The sequence below is a fragment of the Medicago truncatula genome, chromosome 7 (assembly GCF_003473485.1).
Source record: "Medicago truncatula cultivar Jemalong A17 chromosome 7, MtrunA17r5.0-ANR, whole genome shotgun sequence".
NCBI classification, from domain to species: Eukaryota; Viridiplantae; Streptophyta; class Magnoliopsida; order Fabales; family Fabaceae; genus Medicago; species Medicago truncatula.
The window spans coordinates 43,942,300-43,960,038 of NC_053048.1; the positions used below are offsets into that span (position 1 = coordinate 43,942,300).

The window sequence follows — 17,739 nt, forward strand, 5'->3', positions numbered from 1 at the left end:
TTTATAGGGTATTAACGTTATTTTGTTTTTGATGAAAAGAGGATGAATAATTTATTAACATTATTACATTTTAATTTAAATATATCTTTTATTGTAAATTTTATTATTTTAAAAGTGAAAATAATGGAAATACACTTTTATTGTTTGAACGTGCTGTCATGCACAAGACTCTCATACTTTTTTTTTGAGAAAGACTCTCCTACTTGAACGTAGTTTGAAGAAGAAATGGAAATGATCTGCATTATATTAAAAAGGAGAGTAATTATAGTGTGAATTTTACTAAAATAAATAGCAGTCATAAGAAACGATGATGAAAGTTATGTTAAATTTAAATTAATATCATCTGAAATTCTTATCAGTTGTTCACCAAAATTTATAGAGACCATTGAGAGTACTCATGTTTCAAACCCTATGAAGAGACAAGGCCTAACCAACCAAGTTATTAAATTGATTCAGCTCAATTTGAAGTTTCAAGCGGTTCAATGTAACTTGGCTGTCACAATCTTTATTCTTCATGTCATGAATGGAAAAGAAGTAAGAGTACAATAATTAGTATATATTGAAGATTATAATTTCAATTTTGTTAAAATGGTCTATAATATTAAATATGTAGTTGAAACAATTTGGTGAATGAATATATAACTGAAAAGAGAGCATCCACCGGCTAAAATATGTGGAATCTTAGCTCTTTTAATCACATTTTGACAAATGACAAATTTAACATCACACAATTCCGGACTTCCCAATAATCAGCCATGTGTCTCCAACATAGATTTAGAGTTTTATTTTAGATAGCTCCGAAAACCATCAATCACAAGAGACAACAAACTAATAATAAAATGAATATAAAAAAAATGTTTCATATGATAAAAAACTTAGGAATGTTCAATTATTGTTCCACACAAAAAAGTGAAGAAAAGGGAAACTAGCTTAATTGTTCAAGCACTTTCACAAAAAGAGAGAAATGGAATTATCTACACAAAAAGAATCACTAGTTTCCCACTTTAGCCATCCACATCTTTTGGAACGCACTACCACACCCTCAACAACAAACATAAAGTGCTTTGGTTGCAACCTAAGAATCACACATGAACATGATGAAGATTACTACTACATGTGCAAAACTTGTCCCTTCTATCTTCACAATGTTTGTTACAAAACACCTTTAATCACAAACCATCCTTCACATCCAAACCATGATCTATTCCTCCTTGCTATACCTTCATCATCACATGCTACAAAAACCACCTTCAACTGCATGGCATGTAAGAAGCAATGCATTGGTTTCTGTTACCATTGTGCTGAATGCAACATCTTCTTTGATTCACTATGCATCACACTTCCTCTCTCAATTTCAGTCACACACCATCCACACAAAATCAAGCTTGAATTTTCTCCACCTTATGATTTCTTTTGTGATTTGTGTAACAATAATAAACCAAGTTATAAAGGATGGCTCTATAGGTGCAACATATGTGAATTTGATATACATATAGCTTGTGCAGTCAAAAACATAGAACCTCATTTGTTAAGGGAAAAAGGGTGTGACTATAACTATAAGATGATGAATTTGGTGGCACAGAAAATTGGTGGAGGAATTAGAATTGATAGTGCAGTTTCTGGATGGAATAAGAAATTGTTTAGTCCATTGAAAAAGCATAGCTCAAGCAATGGAAAAACCATGATTCTTGAACTTGAATTGCAAGAAACAGAACATGTTTCTTCAGAAATTTTGGAAGGAATAACTCCACTTCGTGATAAAATGACTCCTCTTTCTGATGATACTAGTCCACCACCATCAAGTCACCAATTTAGTGACTCGTATTTTTCGATAGATTTGAATAAGTCTTATTCAACAAATCATGATCTTAGAAGTCATATACGAAAAGAAGTTAATAGTGATTACATTAACCGGAGTGTTGTATCAAGTAATTCAGGGCAAGGTGAAGAAGAAGAAGAACGAATCGGCGTGGTTAATTATTGGCTAAAAAACCATCCACACAAGGATAAAGCGAATGCAGCATTTTTCAAAGGTGGAAGTGATTTTGAAGAATCGCGTACGAACGTGGTAGTGAAAAATTCCAAAGAAAGATCGGCAAAGTGGCATGTTAAAGATCAAACAACCAGCACAGTAGAGTCAGTAAGTTCAACTACACTAGTATTTTGTAACCTTATTGATATTTGACATTAAGAATGACATTTTTTAGTCCATTCCTTTAATCAAGGGACTAATCTAATTAAGTTTCTTAATTTCATGACACTGCATGATTTTTGGTACACATAAGAATATATTTATGCCATATTCTTAATGCCTGCAGGAAAAAGCCAACAGTTCAGGTTGGAGGAAGTTGCTAACTTGTTGCCTTTAGCAATAGCACATGTATGTGCAAGGCAACGAGTACATGCGAGTTGTGAACAAATTGTTAGCGAATTTCCCAGAATTGAAAGATACATGGTGATTAATTGCAAGCCTGCTAATTTTCAGTCAGAAGTACTTCGCGTCATGTTTGTTTTTGCAAAACTACTTCTGTACGTGTAAAATTTTAGTCATATATATATATATATATATATCGAAACAATTAAGTAAAGAGAGACCCTCTTTACTCTGACTCAATCATTTCAGAAACCAATTAGTAATTATTTGCATGCATTAAGTGAAACCACTCACTGCCATAGCATTTACGAAACATATAGAAATACTAGCTTGCTACTTTAGGTTCATCGAAGTAATCGACTTTGTTGAGCTTATATTATGAATATATTGCAACATCAACTACATACTAAGCATAATTGTAAATCTAATTTTCTTAAATTTTGCACGTTTTTACTCTGGAGTCGTTGTTGGGAACAAAAATTCAAAACCAGAACTAGTTAAACCAAAATATGATCTCGAGAACAAAATCAAAATAAATCAGATATATAAAGCAATCCAAGCAGAACAAACTATCTATAAAAAAAAAGTCAACATCCTTCTACATCAACAGAATTGAATTCTAACCATCAACCGTAATTAAAAAGGAAAGTCAACCAACTTAAACATATTGTGAAATCAAAAGGTTTGCAAAGGCCTTACAATACACTTGCTTTATTTTCTTCTACGTTTTCTGCCACTTTCATCAGATGAATGGGAGCTCCGCAAGGTCAAACTTTTATAGTAGACGCGTAGATTCTTAGTAAGCTCGCCAAGTCCAATCGACGTGAAGAAGTTAATGGAAAACCGTGTGTTTCTTGTGCTATCTTTGGGAAATATTGATTCAAAACAGTCCTGCATTGCTGGATCATTCAACCGCTCATTCAGCACATGTATGCCAAGATGCTCAGATAACTCTTGGAACAGAATCTTAATAAATATCCGCGAAGCAGAAGTTGTGTCCTCTTCAGTCAACCGGATATATGACAACACGTTCCAAGGGAGAGCGGATGTGGCAAGCAAATGAGCAAAAAACTGTGCCACATTTCGGAGTTGATTTGTTTGAAGCCTGTGAATTGTTGACAACTGTTGAGCAAAACACTTTTCAAAGTTTTGTTGATAAACTTTGTTGATCATACAAAAACGCTCCCCCAGAAGACCATAGTATGGACGATAAACTTTTTCATACCTGCAGCATTGTAGAATCATATTGCATAATTGGATCTCTTGACCTTTCTGGCGATGAATAATTCTGAGAAGCTTATGACCAGCTTCCTCAAAATCTAAACAAGACATAATGGTCAAATATATAGCCCTTCGAAGATTCACAAGATTGGTATCGGTTTCATCCCTTATCTGCATCTGCTTCTCGCCATCTTCTTCATACATTTGTGCTGCCATGATGATGATTATGATGAGAGCAGGGTTAGGGTTTTAAGGAAACGGTAACGAGAATTTGCTATTAGGGTTTGGGTTATAAACTTATAATGAATGAATGATTCTCTTCACCTTTATATATATAGTGCAATGTTGCTTAACATGCACGCTGCTTCCTATTTCTTATCTTTTTTGTTACACTAGCGGAAATCTGCTCTTTTTTTTGTTACATGCTACTTCCTTAATTTTCTTTAACAAATTTTTTAAAACCTTTCTAAAATAGGAAACCTTTAATAGAAGTTTTGGCCCCCCTAAAACTGTTATTAAGTTTTTTTTTTTTAAGAAGTTAAATTAGCCCACTTAAATTGGTATTGGGGAGAATCGAACCTGAAACCTCGAGGATGAGCACACTCCCAAATCCCAAGCCAATACCACCATGCCAACCCAACTTGGCTTAAACCTTTAGTAACTTTAATTATCAAAAAGAGTTGTGTTATTTCTTACTAATGAAATGGGCAACAAAAACAAGAATAACACTTATACTAACAAATAGAGCTGTCAAAACGGGCCGGACCGTATGGGTTGGCCTGTTTAGCACGAATAAATATAGAGCTTGGGCCTAAAATATTGAGCCCGAATTTTAATAGGACTTTTTAGCCCGGCCCTTAAAAGTCTGGTACCCGTTAGGGCTAGCCCGAACGGGCCGCGGGTAGCCCGTTAACCCGCATAACAAAAAAATCCTACAAATTATATATATTTTTCAAATAATTCTTTACTTAGTTGATTATCAAAGTAAAAAACAAAAGTGAAAATTCAATGAATTAACACAAATATAAATGTAATATAAAATTATATTTATTCGTTTCGTTATTTATAATTTTAAAGATCGAATATATAAATATCTATAACCATAACGTATCCAATTTATTTAAAATCATTTTCCTTGTTGTTTTAGTTTACGACGTTTGTACGAAAATGTTTACAATTTATTTTTGTGCTAAACATTATTTAAACATATTCAAAATATTATTTATAAAAAAATTATAGCAGTGTTTTATAGTACTTTTTTAAAATAAATAAAAAAATATAATTTTTAATACGGGCCTACCCGTTTAGCCCGCGGCCCGTGTAGGCCGAGTTCGGGTAGTATATTTCAAACCCGTTTTTCAATCGGGCTTTTTGCTCGGCCCGCTAAAGCCCGAAACCCGTTAGACCCAACCCTAAATGGACCGGACCGCCCGTTTTGACAGCTCTACTAACAAAGGCAAAATAAAGGGAACGGGGCTATTACATGGATGAGATGGAGACAAAATCAATGTTCATGATCCATTCTTGGCTTTCGTGGGGCTAATAGTAATTCGTAAAAATAATCATCACCCTATGAAAAAATAACTAAATAGCTAAAAGCAAGAATGCAATTTAAATTATAAAAATAAATAAATAATTTAAGATTTATTCTCGTTACACCCACATATTTCTTGTTACATCTTGAATTGATCACAATATGGAAGAACAAATGGTATTTGGGTCAAGGCATTTCTATGCCTCTACCCCAAGGTTGTTAACCTTATTAGCTTTTTCAAAGCATTTTGGGTGGTTGACGTTTTGTTTAAACCTTGCCACAAACCATTTTAAAATACCACTGGCCTACAAATATTGCAGTGCCACAAGTACACAGCTGGCTCCAATTCCAAATTATCCTCACACCTATTCTCCCATTATATATCTCTTCCACGTTCAAAATTGGTCCACACATTGAACAAATTCTCATGACTATAACATTCATACCATCTGATTCTGACACTTTATACTACAAAAAGTAACACTTCCAAACATTTATACTACAAAAAGTACACTTTATGGACTATTTAATATATTTTTATAGTTTAACTAGAGATTAAATTGATGAGAAATTGATAGTTGAACCCTTAGAGAGGGCCTAAACCCTTAATACAAAGAAGTTACCCCATAATACAAATCCAAGGTACAGGAGAGTTCATGTTGAAAGCTCTCACTACCATCACTGAGTCACTTTCTATCCAAACGTTCTTTCAATTTAACTCCACAACAGCTTTTTCTATGGCATATATAGCAGCACATAGCAGCAAGCTTTTTCTACTCCATATATATGATATAACTGCAATGAAACAACGCATATGAAGCAGCGCAAAACCAACTATGCTAACAAACTTAAGCTACAAAGTGAGCACAACTTAGACCTTCAATCAAGTCCAATATTTTTCCTCTCCAATGCACTCATCATCACTGCTCCCTACTGTTTCACTTATAGCATCACCTCCTAATTCACATAATGCACACTTAACTAATCAACTCCATGTACCGACAAAAGCAGTGATATCATTCCTTGTTTTTTTTAATGTCAAATATATATAGTAACAAATATTTGCATCAAAACGGGTTTCACTACAATATGATGGTACAATTAAGGGTCCGTTTGTTTAAGATTTTTTTCTAAACAAAACTATTTTTTTCTTTAAAAAAATCACTTTTTTCATTTTGAAGTGTTTGTTTAGGATTTTTAGGAAAATCATTTTATAAAAAAAAAAATCTATTTTGATCCTAAAATGAAAAGCTATTTGTTTCAACAAGAAGGAGGTAACAAATGTATAAGTTAAAACTCTTTTTTTTTAAATGGATTTTTATGGGTATAGGCAAACAAAAATAACTTCAATTTTTTTTTTAAATCTCTAGATTCTTTTAATATAAAATCTATTTTTTTTAAAGTTGAAACAAACGCACCTTAGTTATACTTGAATTGATTCAAAGTATTTGCATCAACAGAGATCCATGCACTTTCAATCATAACCACAACTTACTCTACTCACGAAGACTGTCACCAAATCTGCTTAGGGATAAAAAAAATATTGGCACTTTTGACATTAAAGAAATTTGTAGTCAAAGCTAAATTTGCTAGGTGATTAATTAGTGAACAAAATATATATCACTCAAATCTTTTTACTATCAGCCTCTTTGAAAATGTTTTCATGATATTATTGGTTAAAATATTCCGGATACTCTCTTGAAGCAAAAAGGCACTACGAGACATCACCCAAAATAACAAATAATATTAACATGCAATAAATAAAATTAAAATAAGGCTTAAGTAAAAGAGTTTTTACTTGGGGGAAAAAATCAAAGGTTAAGTTTAATTGGTGGAAAAAATATTTGAAAAAGCATTAAAAGACAAGGCTCCTAAAAGTCATTTCAAAGTTAGTTCCAACTCTTTTTGCAAGTTCCTTTTGTTCAGTTTTGTATAAAGAATAAAAGCTCCTTATTTAGTGGAGAGTTTTCTGTTTGGCCCTCCTTTTCATTTTAAGGAGAAGACAAGAAAAAAAATAGTCAACATAAAGTTTAGCTAGCATTTTTATTTTTTTTGGGTGCAAAGTTTAGCTAGCATTTACCTCTATGTTTGAAGTTTCCTACACTCTCATATGCATAAACCATTTGCAATTGATTTATACACATTGTCATATTCTTAGTATGACAATTTTATTTTTTTGTCAAGTTTTAATGTGAAAATTTAAAGGTACACTCGAATTAAATAGTTAAAGAGTTTTTTTATTATTTTTTTTTTTTAAGAAAAACATGTTTTTTGTCATTTAAAATTATAATAACTAAATCTTATTAACCAAAAATATCGGCGAAATAAAAATTAATTTTGCTAGATTTTTTCTACTCATAATAATTAATATTGATTATTTGTTTACCATAAAATATAAAAAAATTAGTATGATTCTTATAAATAATGAAATTATATTTTTTCTTATGAAATGATATTTATTTCATAAAAATGATTGTTAATTTATTGATTTAGGATTTAAGAAGCAAGTGTAGTGATACATTTTAATTTATGAGTGTAATGTAGAAATTCCATATTAATATTTGGATGCAAACGGATACCGAGTTTTCAAAAAAAATATTTGGATGCAAACCCTCTATTCTACGGACAATTCGTACTTTTTTCTAATAATAACATTTGTGAGAAGTCTAAAATAAAATGAATAGTGAATGAAAAAAAGTAATAACACAAAACTTATAAAAGAGTATTAAACAAAATTAAGTCTTGCTAAGGCCAACCTGAGTTCATGAGTTATGAGCCCTCATCTTGACTAATATAAACTGGACAATATCTAAAATTAATTTTTCAAATTATTATATATAATAATACTTTTATGACTTAATTAATTATTTTACACTTTGACTTGTTTGGTCTTTGGGACGTCCTCGTACTTTATACCCAAATATACATGTTTTAATTAAATGAATTCAATAATTTGAGTCAAACAAAAACACCTAAATTTTATCTCCGACTAAAATAGATATTAATCGCACCTTACTTACCTATTGTTCAAACTCCAATTTATAAGTATGTAGAAGGTTGCCAAAATTGTTGATTATGCGTTGATACTAAATTCCAAGTACATGTAGATTTCTATTAAACACTGAAACAATTATGTGAAGAACTCGGTATCTTTAGAGTTTGATTGGATATATACTTATCATCCGATCAATCATATTTTTATAATAATTTATTTGAAAAAATAAATCAAATTTTAAATAAATTTTGTAATACAACTATCCAACCAAACTCTAAGTTACCTGGGAATTTAGCAAACAATTGATGTAGAAGTCTTTAAAACAGCAAGAGTGAGACAAAGTAAACACACAATGCGCATGTCGAAACTACAAATATGTAACTAAACAAATTTTCAAATCTCCACCGCAGTACTACTATCTAAGATACGATCTTCTCATAGCATGTGCAAATTTTCAACATATTATCCGTGTGAAACCATCATGCATGGCGGGTGTTAATCATCTATAAGTTACATGTAAAATTATTGTCTGCTTTCTTGTCTCTGAAATTATTACAAATCTTCACGTGAAATCTATCATGATAAACTTATATGGTAAAAGGACACATAATAATATTCATGATGAGACCTTAGGGTAAAATAAAGCAATATCCATTAAAAAAATGTAACCAAAGATATGTGCATGAATATCGCATTTCAGTGCAAAATCATTGACGGAGTTAAAGATGAAATGAAAACATACTACAACTAATAGCATCATCATTCATATTAAGAAAATAAAAACAATAATAATATTTGAATTATATCACATAAAAGTACCAAAATAAAGCACAAGCTTAAGTTTAATATATAGGACATAGTAGTGATGATAGTACTAGCACCAAAATAATACAAATTATAGCATTAAAATTCTTCACATTAACCTCAAATACATGTAATAATAATTTTATTGTAATCTTTCGGTCTTACTTGTTATTCTCATTGACTACAACCTTGTTGTCTGTCTGACCCAATAAGCTGATCATAGAACGGGCTTTAACCATTCCAAGCTTCATTCTCTTCTTTGCAATTACCACTGGCTTCTTCTCATCATCATTACCCAAGGTATCGTCATTCTCATCAATGATTTTCTTTTCAAGATCAGAATTAGAAGATGAAGCACTATCAACAGCATTGTTTGGTTCAGTAGTAGTAGTAGAAAATCCAATATTAGATCTATTTCTAACACTTGTCATACTTCTCAATCTTCCTTTCCCTAAATGATGCTCACAAAGTGAATAACCAACAAGTGTTTGTTGACAACATCTCCATCCTCTTCCATTAACACGACTGCACCTTGAACCTTCCATCACTGCACTTCCCCTTTTTGTCACCTTCTTCTTAATATTCACTTTTGTTTCGCTTTCTTCATCATCTTTCCCCAAAGAACACTTCTTATTCATCTTGGTGTTCATCTTAGCCTTCACTTTCTTACTATCATTACCCTCCATACCATTATTCTGGAACCTTCCTTTCCTTTTCTTTAACGGAATGGTTTTCTCTCCCTCCAACCATATCTCATCTACATACATATATGAGAACTAACTATAATTAAACCATGCTCACAAAGCAATATATATATATATACACACACACACACACACACACACATAGAATAACAAATTAATTAGTAGTAGTAATTTTTGTTACCTTCAGAAAAAGTGCTTGATGATGGCAAGGCTTGAGAAACAACCAAGATATCTCCCTTGCTAAGAACCAAGTACACCCAGAAAGACAAAAAAACCACATACATGAAATTTAGAGCATATAAGGGAATATTATTGAGTGATATGAAGATAATAAATATGAGTGTAACATTATTGTTGAGGAACAAAGTGCAATATATAGATGGGGACCAGTTATAACTAGTAGTGCACCTCAAGTGCAAAATGGTAGCTACCTATTTTAGAGAAAAGAAGGATGGGCTTAATTTGGTTATATATTATATAAATATATATACAAAAATTCTTCTTATTTAAAACACCTTCAACAGTATTTTCCAATGGTATAATTTTAAATAAAAAAGCACAATTTTCTTTTTGGAAGCTGGTTAAAAATTAGAACTTTTTTACTATATCATGAAAGAATAAGATAGAAAAAAGGTTAGAGATTCATTCCATTTCTCACCTGGTATGATTACTTTTGTTACCTCCTGAGTCATCACTCTCTTTCTCTTCCCCTCTAACTTTCTTATCCTGCACAATCAAATCAACCATACCAAAATACATGGTTTTAATGTAGGAACCCTTTCTGGGTGTAAAATAATTTTCTTTATTTTTTGAGAAAAAATTAATTAAATTTGACACCAAGGGGTAACCACTTGCAAAAGATTGGACAAAAGTGCAATTGTAAAAACCCAAATCATGAAATCTAAAAAATAAAAAAAATAAAAAAGAAAACAGAAATAATAAACAAAAGATGTTTTTTTCAAATCAAAATGGTTTTTTTTTTATTGCTTACCAAAGGATCTAGCTTGTTGTGCTGTTTGTGTACCCCACTTTCCTCAACACTAGATGGATAATCATAGCCGTTGTTTAGTTTCCCGATCAGTGGGAGTGTTTGATCAGACGGCTGATAACGATCCAAGCTCAAACCAGCTGAAACATGTTCTTGTGATTGTGAAGAACAAGGTTTTGGTCCATCACCTTGTTGCACCACCACCGGTGACTGGTTAATCAGGTGGGGATCTGAGAGATGCAAAGGTGAAAGAGAGTCAGAAGAAGAGAAAAGAAGTTGTCTCTTACGGATCCTCATCGGTGCAAGATTGAAGAAAAAACTTGTACACACAAACTCACGAGATTCACTCTCTCAAAATAAATAATAAAAGACTTTGTTTAGAAAAGAAAGGATCTTTTGGTTTTGAGATTGTAAGAGAGAAAAAAACAAGATTGAAAATTATTAGATTAGATTAGATGAGTAAACCCATCTAGTCTACTACATGGGAAGGACCAAGAAAAAAAGTTATATATGCTTTTATCTTAGTATTTTTGTGTGTGTCTATATATTGGTTCCACACGAGTTACTTTCTCTCTCTAACTTTTTTATTAGTTGCACCACAGAAAGGAAGGAGTTGTATGGGTGAGAGATGGCACGTGTGAAGAGTTTTTTGGATGAAGAAGCACGTGTAAGAGTAGGAACTTGGAGAGACGGTAACCGGTGGAAGAGAGAGAGACAGACAGAAAGTGACAGAGTACGACGAATTGGGAGGATGTGGAAGAAAGCGTTATATTACAAAATTAAAGCAAGCTAGTAATACTATTAATTAATTTTATATTTAAGATAAAAATAAAAAATAAAAAATAAAAGAAGAAAATTAAGTCCTTGAAAAGGACACGCCTAAAATATCGCCTAGTAAAGTATGTGGTAAACACGAAAGAGACTCGTCAAACGTGATAAGATGGTCTGAACTTTTAGCTCCCAATTTAGCAAGGACATAAGTGCAAATAAATCAATTATTAGCAAGATAATTATGGATAAGTTCCAAGAGATTTACATAATGATGAAACTTCGAGATGTCCTTCATCACTAACTGTACCACATGAAGAGAGTCGGAGAAACATGCGAGCTTTCTATAACCTCCTTCCGAACATAACTTTATACCAATCAACAACACTTAAATCCCACCATGCTACCAAAGAAACCATGAAGAAAGCTTCCATCGTGTTTAAATATTAACCCAACATAGCCCGCCTTTCCTAGATTGTTCAGAGCACTTCTATAGTCAATTAAGGTTTGATAAGTGGTTAAAAACTCATTCGTATGATTTTAAGTTCAATTCTCATCACGGACATTTTTTATAAATGATCTATAGTTTTTTTGTTGTTGTTCGTTCTTTCATATCTTATATATTTCACTCCTATAAACTTTGATGTTCAATTAATTTCAACTTTTCATAAACTAATAAAAGTAACATACAAAAAAAAAAACTAATAAAAGTAAAAACTATAAGCGAAGAGAGACGGTATATACCTTAACATGATGGGGATTTGTGGGTCCCGCAACATCGACTCTTATACCAACATTAACACCTTAATTCAGCTCTCACCCACAAGTTGACCTTTCCAACTTGTAGTATTCTTCATGTAATAACCCGGTTACCGCTAACCCTCGGTTCCATAATTATAAATTACCTCTGCAAAAAATTATCTTTCTTAAATACTCCGTAAACTTCTATGCATTTTTTTAAGGAGAGTTAAGTAAAGCGAATTTTTATTTTCTAAAGGAGAAAATTTAGGTACAATTTCTTAGGTATTTTTCGTATGATTCTTAATTAAAAATATATATTTTTTGGATATAACAAACTTTGAGAAAATTATAAATTTGAGGAAATCATGGTGAATTTAGTTAAAAACCATACGAAAAGTACCTAAGAAATTGTATCTAAATTTTCTACTTTTCTAAAAACATCATCAAGAAATCGTGATAGTCTTGTTAAAAAATATTATTTTCTAAAAACAATGTCATCCAGAAATCATGATAGTTTCTTTCGGAATATTCAGCATATCCTTTTTTATTTGGGATGTTCTATGACATTTGTTAAGGATTTAAAGAGAAAATAATTGATTAATTTCATGTAAAATAAATGTTATATTTTTAAATTTTAATGTGTTAAATATATTATTACCAATATAAAATTTACACTTTAAACTTTATAATAAGTGATAGGACACTTGTTAACTTTTCTCTTTTTATTTAACTAGTTTTATCCAACATATCATGTACATTTGTTTTTAAATATACTTCTTATTAATTTATTTTGAAAGATAAAAAATTTAAGTAAAAAAAAAGAGCTTCCTTCAAAAAAAAAAAAAGTAAAAAAAAGAGCTAGACATTTAAGATTTTAGAAATTTACACAAAATCGACATATTAAATTTATTATCAATTTTTCTTAATATATGTAAAAAAAAAAAAAATAGTGCTTATAAATTACTACCAGAGGACACATTTAATATTACAATAGGCTTAAATAATATCATGTGAAATTTCCCACAAAGCCGTCACTACTTACACCATTACATGTGTCTTTTCAGCCAAATCCGAAATTAATGTGATCAAAACGGTTTTGTCATTTCCCTTTTAAACTAATAAAACGCTTCATCCGATTTTACGATAAAAGGTTTTGCTACGATAGTAAAGCCATCACGACTCACACCACTACCCGTGCTTTTTCCACTAAATCCAAAATTAAAATGATCGAAACGGAACCCACTTGAATTGGCATAGTGATATAGGTTTGGGATCTGGAAGTGTGATCCTCCTCAAGGTCTCACATTTGATTCTCTCTAGTGCTAATTTGAAGGGGTTAGTTTAGCTTTTTAAAAAAAAAAAAAAATGATCGAAATGGTTTTTCCATTTCCCTTTTGAATTTTAAAAAAACAAGAAAACATTTCACATTAAAAAGTTTCGCTATATATAGCATTCCTCTTAATATTATTATGGCAAGTTTCTCAAAATTTCTTTTTTCATTATAACAAACTTATTTCAATTGCAAGAATAATAATGTTTGTAATACAATTTTGAATGACATAAAATTATTTAGAATTGGCGTAAAGCCTCCTTGACGCTCTTGAAAGCTTGTGAACAAAAAGGTTTGTTTGCCTCCCTTAAAGTATGTGCAAACATGGTTGTTTTGAACAGTAATCCTTTGGTCTTTTTTTGTTACAAAATTTTAGGGTGAGGGGATGGTGCCCCAGTCCAAGGCAGGGAAGACCTTCGGGCTCAAAGAGCACTTACAAAGGTAATTACATTTACCTCCCTCCAAAGACACTAGCGGGGCTCCATTTTGTCTTTCATTATATGCAACTTTAAATAGAGATAATTGTACCGAAATATTACTATTATCGTCCTTATAATATAGGACTCGTTGATTAAATAATGATAATTAAGAAAGTTGACAGTAATATTAATTTCACGTTAAAAAATGCAAGATGAAGTGCCAAACTCTTTTTAAAATGGCACATTAAAAAATGAGATAAAGTTTCGTCAAGACTACCACCATTAGCGCACAAACGCAATTTATGATAAATAATGTCACGCCTAAACAAACTATCCTTTGTTGGAAGACGATTATGCAAAAATCGTCAAGCAAAAAGAGACACCTTCGTCAGAACTGGATTATTCCAAATAATATCAAGAATTTGCGGACAACCCAAAACAGAATCCTTCCTTTGAGAAAGAAGTTTGCTGGCCACTTTGACTGTAAATTCGTCATTAAGATCATCCCCCAAGAGCACTTGGAAATATAGACCGCAAAGAAAATTATCTAATGATAAAATGCATTCATGCAACAAATCTTTTCCTAAGCAAATAAAGGTTTCCTCCCATGTCGATCAGTCCCATCAACAAACCCCTCGTCGAATGGATTGTAAATCATGCCACAAAGCCAAAGCCTTAATTACCGCCACCATCACGAATAACTCCCTTCATTGTCTCATACTTACGAGCTAGCACCTTTAACCACAAACCATCCTCGTCTGACCTCGACCTCCAACACCACTTTCCTAATAAAGCTAAATTAAATTCCTTAACATGCCTTACACCAAGACCTCCTTTGTCCTTATCAAAGCAAATTTTATCCCAGTGAATCCAATGCACTTATCGGCCTCACAATCACCCCCACCCCTCCTCTATAAAAAAAATATTTAAAGAGAAATTCGATTAAGGAAATAATACATAAAGGAGCCTTGAAGAAAGAAAGAAAATAAATCGAGAGAGGAGACAATGACTTAAGGAGAACAAGACGACTATCCATCGATAGGTTACAACATTTCCAACCAAATAAACAACTGTTTATTCTATCAACCAAGATTTTTCAAAAGGATAATCGTCGAGGGTTACCTCCAATCGATAAAGAAATAATTAAAACAATTATAAATTCAAAAGATTCTTATAAAAATGACAAGAAAATTTCTCAAATGGTCTTGTCATATATTTAGTGATGGAAGTAGTATAATATTTATTTTAAATTATTGGATGTATTTAAACCAAATAAACCTCGAATTAATTAATATGAAAAAAATAAAATTAAACACATATATAAGTCAATAGTACTTAGAGGTCTTAGGTTCAATATTACATATTTATATCACATAACACCGTACGAAAATAAAGCACAAGCTTAAGTTGAATAGAGAGGACATTAGCAGTGACAATACTTCCTTCCTTAAAAATAAAAAAAATAAAAAAATAAAAAAACAGTGACAATACTAGCACCAAAATAATAGAAATTCTTAAAAACTCTTCAAATTAAACTTCAAATACATGTAATAATAATTTTGTTGTACTCTTTCGGTCTTACTTGTTATTCTCATTGACTACAACCTTGTTGTCTGTCTGTCCCAATAAGCTGCTCATAGATCGGGCTTTAACCATTCCAAGCTTCATTCTCTTCTTTGCAATTACCACTGGCTTCTTCTCATCATCATTACCCAAGGTATCGTCATTCTCATCAATGATTTTCTTTTCAAGATCAGAATTAGAAGATGAAGCACTATCAACAGCATTGTTTGGTTCAGTAGTAGTAGTAGAAAATCCAATATTAGATCTATTTCTAACACTTGTCATACTTCTCAATCTTCCTTTCCCTAAATGATGCTCACAAAGTGAATAACCAACAAGTGTTTGTTGACAACATCTCCATCCTCTTCCATTAACACGACTGCACCTTGAACCTTCCATCACTGCACTTCCCCTTTTTGTCACCTTCTTCTTAATATTCACTTTTCTTTCACTTTCTTCATCTTCATCATCCTTCCCCAAAGAACCCTTCTTCTTATTCATCTTGGTGTTCGTCTTAGCCTTCACTTTCTTACTATCATTACCCTCCATCGCAATATTCTCGAACCTTCCTTTCCTTTTCTTCAAGGGAAAAGCTTTCTCTCCCTCACACCATCTTCCATCTACATATACATATAAACTTCAGTTCTAATTACACCATTCTCAAAAACAATATACATATACATGAGTGACGTAGTAGTAATTTTTGCTACCTTGTTCAAAAGTGCTTGATGATGGCAAGACTTGAGAAACAACCAAGATGTCTCCATTGCTAAGTAGACCCAAAAAGACCAAAAATCACATGCATTAACGAAATTTAGAACATAGGAGAATATTATTGAGTGACATGAAGATAATAAATATGAGTGTAACATTATTGTTGAGGAACAAAGTGCAATATATAGATGGGGACCAGTTATAACTAGTAGTGCACCTCAAGTGCAAAATGGTAGTTACCCATTTTAGAGAAAAGAAGGATGTGCTTAATTTGGTTACTTAAAACAACTTCAACAGTCATATTTTTTCAATTGCTATATTTTTAAATAAAAAACTAATGCATTTTCTTTTCCGAAGCTGGTTAATTAAACTAGAACTTTTTTTTACTATTTCATGAAAGAATAAGATAGAGAAAAAAGGTTTCAGCTATTCTCACCTGATATTATTACTTTTGTTCTCTTCTCCACTCTCTTTCTCTTCCTCTCTAACTTTCTCCTCCTGCAAAATCAAATCAACCATACCAAAATACATGGGTATAATACATATAAGAACCCTTTCTGGGTGTCTGAAATTATTTTATTTTTCAGAGAAAAAATCAATTAAATTTTACACCAAGGGTAACCACTTGCAAGAAATTGGACAAAGTGCACTTGTAAAAACCCAAATCAGAAACAATAAACAAAAGATTTTTTTTTTTCAAACAAATAAGAATAATAAGATGTTTTTCTGGCGTACCAAAGGATCTAGTTTGTTGTGCTGTTTGTGTACCCCACTTTCCTCAACACCAGATGGATAATCGTGGCCGTTGTTTAGTTTCCCGATCAGTGGGAGTGTTTGATCAGACGGTTGATAATGATCCAAGCTCAAACCAGCTGAAGCATGTTCTCGTGACAGCACCGGAGTGGAAGAACAGGGCTTTGGTCCTTCACCAAGTTGCACCACCATCGGTGACTTGTTCATCAGGTGGGGATCTGAGAGATTCAAAGGTGAAAGAGAGTCAGAAGAAGAGAAAAGAAGTTGTCTCTTACGGATCCTCATGGGTGCAAGATTGAAAGAAAAAGTTTGAAAGTTCTGCACCAAACTCACGAGATTCACTCTCTAAAAATGAATAAAAGACTTTGTTTAGAAGATAAAGGATCTTTTGGTTTTGAGATTTTATGAGAGAAAAAAACAAGATTGAAAATTATTATTAGATGAGTAAACTCATCTAGTGGTCTACTATATGGGCAAGACCAAGAAAAAAAGTTAGTATATGCTTTTAATGTCTCATTTCTATGTGTGTCTATATATTGGTTACTTTCTCTCTCTAACTTTTATTAGTTGCACCACAGAAAGGAAGGAGTTGTATGTATGGGTTAGAGGTGGCACGTGTGAATGTGTTTTTGGGAGGAGTAAGCACGTGTAAGTGTGAGGACTTGGAGAGACGGTAACTGGTGGAAGAGAGAAAGAGACAGTGACAGAGTACGACGAAGTTGGGAGGTTGGAACTTGGAAGAAAGCGTTACATTACAATACAAAATTACACTAGTAATATATATTTAAAAAAAAAGAATTAAGATAAGAAAAGGAAAATGAGAGGAAAAAA

The 17,739-nt window shown here is 32.0% G+C and overlaps 3 protein-coding genes across 5 annotated transcripts; 1 reads left to right on the forward strand and 2 right to left on the reverse strand.

Annotated features, from left to right (window-relative positions):
- The first annotated feature begins 896 nt into the window (after positions 1 to 896).
- Positions 897 to 2,590, forward strand: LOC11446462 (uncharacterized). Its single transcript, XM_003625223.4, has 2 exons — positions 897 to 2,140; positions 2,319 to 2,590. The coding sequence occupies exons 1-2, from the start codon at positions 965 to 967 to the stop codon at positions 2,367 to 2,369; spliced, it is 1,227 nt and encodes a 408-aa protein (XP_003625271.1). The 5' UTR covers positions 897 to 964; the 3' UTR covers positions 2,370 to 2,590.
- A 495-nt stretch (positions 2,591 to 3,085) lies between these two features.
- LOC11437938 (pre-mRNA-splicing factor cwc22) lies at positions 3,086 to 3,811 on the reverse strand. Its single transcript, XM_003625224.3, has one exon. It carries the CDS (start codon positions 3,809 to 3,811, stop codon positions 3,086 to 3,088), a length of 726 nt encoding a protein of 241 aa, XP_003625272.1.
- A 5,129-nt stretch (positions 3,812 to 8,940) lies between these two features.
- On the reverse strand, positions 8,941 to 17,462 carry LOC11437939 (uncharacterized). 3 transcript variants are annotated; one of them, XM_013594195.3, is made up of 4 exons: positions 16,891 to 17,439; positions 10,291 to 10,358; positions 9,814 to 9,872; positions 8,941 to 9,685 (listed from the first exon to the last, which is right to left on the reverse strand). In XM_013594195.3, the coding sequence occupies exons 1-4, from the start codon at positions 17,191 to 17,193 to the stop codon at positions 9,090 to 9,092; spliced, it is 1,026 nt and encodes a 341-aa protein (XP_013449649.2). In that variant the 5' UTR covers positions 17,194 to 17,439; the 3' UTR covers positions 8,941 to 9,089. The 3 variants fall into 3 exon arrangements, with proteins under 3 accessions (XP_013449649.2, XP_003625273.1, XP_003625274.2); XM_003625225.4 differs by lacking the exon at positions 16,891 to 17,439 and adding an exon at positions 10,624 to 11,152; XM_003625226.4 differs by lacking the exons at positions 8,941 to 9,685; positions 9,814 to 9,872; positions 10,291 to 10,358 and adding exons at positions 15,214 to 16,061; positions 16,152 to 16,210; positions 16,592 to 16,653 and having other exon boundaries at positions 16,891 to 17,462.
- Between the last annotated feature and the right edge of the window lie 277 nt (positions 17,463 to 17,739).